The 5827-nt window shown below is 38.4% G+C and overlaps 2 protein-coding genes across 2 annotated transcripts in view; both read right to left on the bottom strand.

Moving 5' to 3' along the window:
- Window positions 487–4502, bottom strand: LOC107613301 (DNA topoisomerase 6 subunit A). Its single transcript, XM_016315247.2, has 3 exons — window positions 3883–4502; window positions 2279–2970; window positions 487–1370 (listed from the first exon to the last, which is right to left on the bottom strand). Exons 2-3 carry the CDS (start codon window positions 2868–2870, stop codon window positions 709–711), a joined length of 1254 nt encoding a protein of 417 aa, XP_016170733.1. The 5' UTR covers window positions 2871–2970; window positions 3883–4502; the 3' UTR covers window positions 487–708.
- Window positions 4690–5827, bottom strand: part of LOC107613334 (U4/U6 small nuclear ribonucleoprotein Prp31 homolog) — a 44518-nt gene continuing 43380 nt past the window's right edge. Inside the window, exon 8 of the mRNA XM_016315290.2 lies at window positions 4690–5174. Within this exon, the coding sequence (XP_016170776.1) occupies window positions 5067–5174 (108 nt within the window). The 3' untranslated portion in view covers window positions 4690–5066. The remainder of the gene's footprint in view (window positions 5175–5827) is intronic.

Below are 5827 nucleotides of genomic sequence, written 5' to 3'. Positions count from 1 at the left end.
AATTGAACCACACAAAATTTGAGAGACCAAACTGAGTCTTTTTCTTTTCATTTCTATTATAATCTTGCCATGACAAATCCCCCAAGCAAGCTTGGTTTTTTAAAATGGCTTTTAAAAAAGAACAGTGTTGAATATTGTGCGAGAATTAGGTATTATCGATTGTAAAAGTGAATTATGTATTGACTCACTCAATCATGCATTTATATATACAAAGTGATAGTCTAACTAACTAATATGACTAATTCAAATCCTAACCAACTTGTTAAGTTATAACAGACTGTACAAGACTACAAGTATATGCTATAGCTAATAAACAGGAGCAATTTCGTTATAACATATCAACTCCCAGTGTAATGCTTCCTATCAATCCATCATAATCAAACCGAGTTAGTTGTTTTAATATGGAGTATTTTTCCAGTTACATGTCTTTTTAACCTTTTCAATATTTTGAAGTTGCATTAGTACTCAATTACTCATTTTTACAGTCCTACAAAACAATATGATGCTTTCGGTTCAGGATTAACCAAGATAAAGAGAAACTCTTAACAATTCAAATGCGTTGAAGTCTGGGAGATCAAAGGCAGAAGTATAAACAAAGTCAATCTAATCAGAGCATTAATAAATACTACTGCATCACTAAACTGTTGGAACAGGTGGTGACATAGTCAGCATCTTAGACAATAAACATTGCTCTTAGGTTGTGAAAGGTCATAGCCAATCCTTCTGCTGCAATTTCAAGGGCAAATAAACCTCAGATAGATACTGAAAGCCGAAGGTGCTCAGGGCCTGAATTTCAGCCTTCTGCTTAGTTTTCACCATTAATGTCAATTCCTCAACCCAACCTGGATTTTTCTTCACAAAATCCTCCTCCAACATGTCCTTTCCAGTCTTAATATCCTGCTCAGTCATTGGCAACCTACACTGCTCGGGTATCTTGTACTTGTCCAAATCACTAGGCCTAACCCCGAGCCACTTTATGTCAGGGGTTGTCAGGTTGGCACTGTCGTAGGACATATTCTTTGACCCACATCCGTAGACAGAGAGAATCTTCAACCCATACGGATCACTGTCTACAAGTGCAAGCACTGGCAGGTTCAACTCCATCTTCATCTTCTTCAGGAACAGCCTTGTAGCAACATCGGGTTGCCCTTTGGCAGTCACGATTATACAAGGAAACCGGTTGTAGAATCTATCCTCGGCCAATCTCATATAAGCAGCATCCTTCTCCACCAACAGAATGAACAAAGCATCACTCTGCATATCCCCAACTCGATCAATATTTGGTGGAATGGCCTTCCCACCCATACCCATCTTCGTGCAATCAATCATGTCTCCATTGTCACTAAAGATCAGCCTCCCAACAACAACACCTATGGTTGATAAACATCACAAGAAACAAGTGAAAATAATTGGAAAAATTTTACTAGGCAATGAAATGTGCATATAACAAGTCATTTATACAAACATGAGTAGTAAATCACACATGCATCTATATCTAAGCCTAATAATCAAATCACCCAGAGGTAAATAATCACTAGCTAATCACATGAACTAATCTGATTACATGGGAGCAAACAATCACTTAGTCAGGTGCATTTTGTAACTAACAAGAAGAGTCAGCTAAAATTGCCAGAGTAACTACACCAAACTACTCACAACGGATCAATCAAGATGATAAACAACCCAAGATTCCAGCATAATGAGTTTGAATATATAAAAAGTGATATAAATTTGCATACTAAGGTGGCCAGGAGGAGCCCAAAAATATGGAACATGCCTTTAAACGAGGAGCAAGCTAACACCACATCTTAAACTAAGACTCTTAAGATAATTTCAAATATATAGTCCCTTGCACCAAGTCCATACTACCACGTTAAACTTCGTCAATAAAACTTAAACGTCTAACCTTACACTCCCCAACTCATACAAAACCGAAAATGCTCATAACAAGATGCAGATGCAACATTGCAATCACAACCACCACAATTGACATGTGACTCTCAATCACACAATTACATTAGCGTGGCAACAGTTTCTATTTCAAGTTTCATACACACAATTCCATGCCTTGCAATTGGAAAATTTACTCAACCATTTCAAATTTAGATTTTTATCCACAATTGACAAGTTGACTCCTACCAAATTAATAAAAATACACACTTCACATAGTCAATTGCACTTTATACTTGAGAGTATCCACATTGCAACCACCAAAATTTCTACAATGAACAGCAACCGCAACTGCAATTTAAGACACTGTGATCTATTAAGGCAATACCTTTCTCGGCTGCAACCACATTGAGGCTGGACCGTGTGCATCCGAGCATACAGGACACGTCATCAAGAACCGTATCGGACTGGATCTGATCCTGAAACAACTTAACATCCGTGTAGAACAGATCACGCTTCGTGACATGAATCCCCTTAATGCAAAGCTGGTGAACCAGCTGCAATATGCGGGCAGTAATTGCGGACTTCCTAACCGTCGAGATATTCGCAAAAGGACGAAGTGAACTCTTGTCCTTGAGGACAATTCGGTCAAGCTCCGGGACGTAAAACTGGTTGGTGGCGGCACGGGAAGGGACGTCGAAGGCGAAGCCGTTGCCGGAGAGGATGGAGTGGGCGATGCGGAGGACGAGGGACTCGATGTTGGACTGAACGGATGACAGGCTGAGATCGGAGACTTCACGGCAGGAGAAGGGGAGGGAGAGGTCTTGGAGGGTTAGGGTTTTGGAGGAAGAGGAAGAGGAGGAGGAAGAGGTGGAGAAGTCTTTCAGGGTTTGGAGGATGGTGGAGTCTGGTTTAAGCTTGTTCTTGAAAGGGAGGTCGTCGGTGTTGGTTCGGCGACGCTTTTTGCTGCTCTCTGCCATGGACGGGAGGTGAGCAGTGATGGGGCAAAGTGTGGGCGTGAAATGGAAGTGGATGACTACACTGATTTTGACTCTGGATGGGGACAGTATTTGCGCAGAACTGCGGATGGAAAATAGCACAGTTATTAGAACCGAACCGGTAATTGACTCGGTCATACGACCGGATCACTGGTTCAAATGGTAGGTCACTAATTTATTCGGTTGATCTGGTCATAATTAAATAAAAATGTAAAATTATAAAAATAAAAAGTATATGTCTTCACAAACATAATAATAACAATCAAGCATTAAAACATAATAATAACAATCAAGCATTAATTCTTAGACATAACTAAAGTACAAAAAGAGATAATTAATTAGTCACTAATAGAAAATACTTTCTCAATTTAAATAACAAGAGAGAACAAACTATAACACAATCAGTAATCAAATCCAAGGGGTGATCTGCAACTCGGCATCTGTATCTTCATAGGATAAACTTAAAGCTTGACCAACATTTCCTTCATTTTGATTTGCATCTATATCTACATTTGTATATCTTTCACAAATCAAAACCAAGAATAATTCATAATAATACAAACAAAAAGTATGGAAACAACAATTCAACTGAACAATTCTATTCTAAATTGCAAAGAGCTTGAACCTCATTTTCAACAACAAATCCAACTATAATCATTTTCAGCAACAAATGATTTAGTTACAGCAACAAAAAATTTAGCTAAGCGATTATTTCAGCAAGACAATAATAGATTCAATCTTCAGTGAACGAATTCAACTCGGTGATGAATTTCAGAGAAAAAAAAATTTAACCAAGTGATTATTCAGCAAAACAGCACCAAATTCAAGGTTCAATTAGTAACAAATTCAAGATTTTCCAACAAACAAACTTAAGCTAAGTGATTATTTCGGCACATTCAGCAAATTCAATAACAAATTTCAACATCAAATTCAACTTTCAGCAACAAAATCAGAGTGCAGTGATGCAGCAACAGGGGAATTTGTTGGAACTCACCAAATCGGGTTGCGCAAAAGAAGCTGACGGCGAGGCTCGAAGCAAGTAGGCGACAACGAAGACCAGCCCACCGGGACCTGCAGCCTCTGCTGCCGGCGACGACGAGGGCAGGGAAGGCGCGCGTCTGAGTGCGAGACGATGACGAGACAGAGAGCGACGACGACGACCAGTCCCGAGACCTGCTGCTTCTGCCGCGGCGACGACAGAGAGCGACAGCGATGACTGAGTGTGAAGCGATGAATGCGAGACCGAGAGAGAGAAGTAACAGACCGGAGATGAGAGGTGAGAGACCGGAGATGAGACGAGCTGACGAGAGCTTGAATTCGTAGGAGAGAGTGACGAGAAACTGAGAAAGAGAGTCGAGAGACGTTGGGGGCTGAATCACCAATTAGGGATTAGGGCTTCACCGTTTTTGTTAATGAAGCACACAACAAATTCGATTAAAGAAAAGGAGAGCGTGAATCTCAGAGAAATAGAGAGAGATAAAGAAATGTAAGACGTAAGGTTTGGAAATCCAAAAGAGCAACATCAATGGTCATCCATCCTCTTGTTCTTTCTTTCTCTGTCCCTTTTTTTTTTTTATCGGGTTTGATATGCGGTGTCTCACAAACAGTGTGCGAGTGAATAGAGAACGAACAAAATTTCAGATATAAAAGATATAAAAGAAAATGAAAGAAAAACAAGTGCGAGTAAAGTGAAGTGTGAGATAAATATGCTACACTGCTACTTGATAGATGATAAAAAAGAAGTACTTGAAAATTCAACGTTAAACGTTTAAATATATTTGTCAATCAAACCCATCTTTTATAGATACAATATTAGTTTTATTTTTTCATAAATAATTTTATCAGCATTCTAAATCTTTATAGGTAATAAACAAATATCATTTTGGGGGGAAATGTACATCAAATTAAAAATATTACAAAACTAAGACGCTTCCCATAATGTACTTCAGAGACCTAATGCTACTCTAGTGATGACCTTCCAAACCCAAAACTGAAGCAACATCCTTAGGCATGGGAGAAAAATTCAAATTTCCCATATTTAGCCAAATTCCATCTCATATTTATGGTAACTCTCCCAACTGGGGTTGGACATAACATCCATCAAGATCAACAAGTTCCTAGTTATGTGTAGCAGCAACAATTTAGAGACACAGCAAGAGTTTGTAATTGTGCAAGGTTTCAAGTCCTCTTGATCTTCGAGAAGACTCCGATTTCAGAGAAGTAAGTGCTTTGAGTCCCACTACCAAGTTGGTGTGCGTGAGCCTGTGGATTTGTCAGCTCAATCCCCTGCAAATAATATTGAACACGAATTTAAAACTTCAATAAACGTCAATGAGAGAAAGACTAATGAACTATATTCGAGTTATTCTGCTTAAGAAGCTGATTAAGATCAAATAGTCCATCATCCATATGCTAAATAGTGGCCAGATATATATAAATATAGTATTTCTTTCAAGCAGGAGGCCTAACAAGAGTGCAGTACTTTCAGACTCAATTTTACAGAGATTGGTGTGTTATTTATTTGCATGTGTCTAAGAATCCTTCACTTCAACCAAACATCAAATAGATGCATGATAATAGAATATGCTAATAATGAAGGCAAAACAAAATCACATAATGGCCTCATTACTCAATCTTTCAGGATATTTCTTAAAAAAAAAGCTAGGCAACCATAAATGAAACTCAAAAGGACAACAGTCCTGACACTTTTGCTAAAGTTCATTGACCAAACTACCACAAAATCTATTCAAAACCAATATATTTGGTATTAACAAGAAAAGAATAACCTAAAGAGTAACAACTGCAGCAATACCAAGAGAATACTTGTTGACAGGCAAACTCAATTATTACTACTAAGTAGACTTTATTCTGCTGGATATAACTTTCCGTGTCCATTTCATGCAATTTACAATGTTCCAGCTAGTTATGAAAAAAAAAGG

This window comes from Arachis ipaensis, chromosome B08 (genome assembly GCF_000816755.2).
Source record: "Arachis ipaensis cultivar K30076 chromosome B08, Araip1.1, whole genome shotgun sequence".
In the NCBI taxonomy this organism is placed as follows: domain Eukaryota; kingdom Viridiplantae; phylum Streptophyta; class Magnoliopsida; order Fabales; family Fabaceae; genus Arachis; species Arachis ipaensis.
The sequence above is the reverse complement of the archived record's forward strand: the minus strand, read 5'-3'. Positions and strand labels throughout refer to the sequence as shown.

What these genes read in the sequence shown, in the direction of transcription:
- LOC107613301 (XM_016315247.2), bottom strand. Translation starts at nt 2,870, where the DNA reads ATGGCAGAGAGCAGCAAAAAGCGTCGCCGAACCAACACCGACGACCTC. An exon ending in TGTGGTTGCAGCCGAGAAAG is followed by an intron (nt 1,371 to 2,278) that starts GTATTGCCTTAA and finishes TATCAACCATAG; the next exon opens with GTGTTGTTGTTGGGAGGCTG.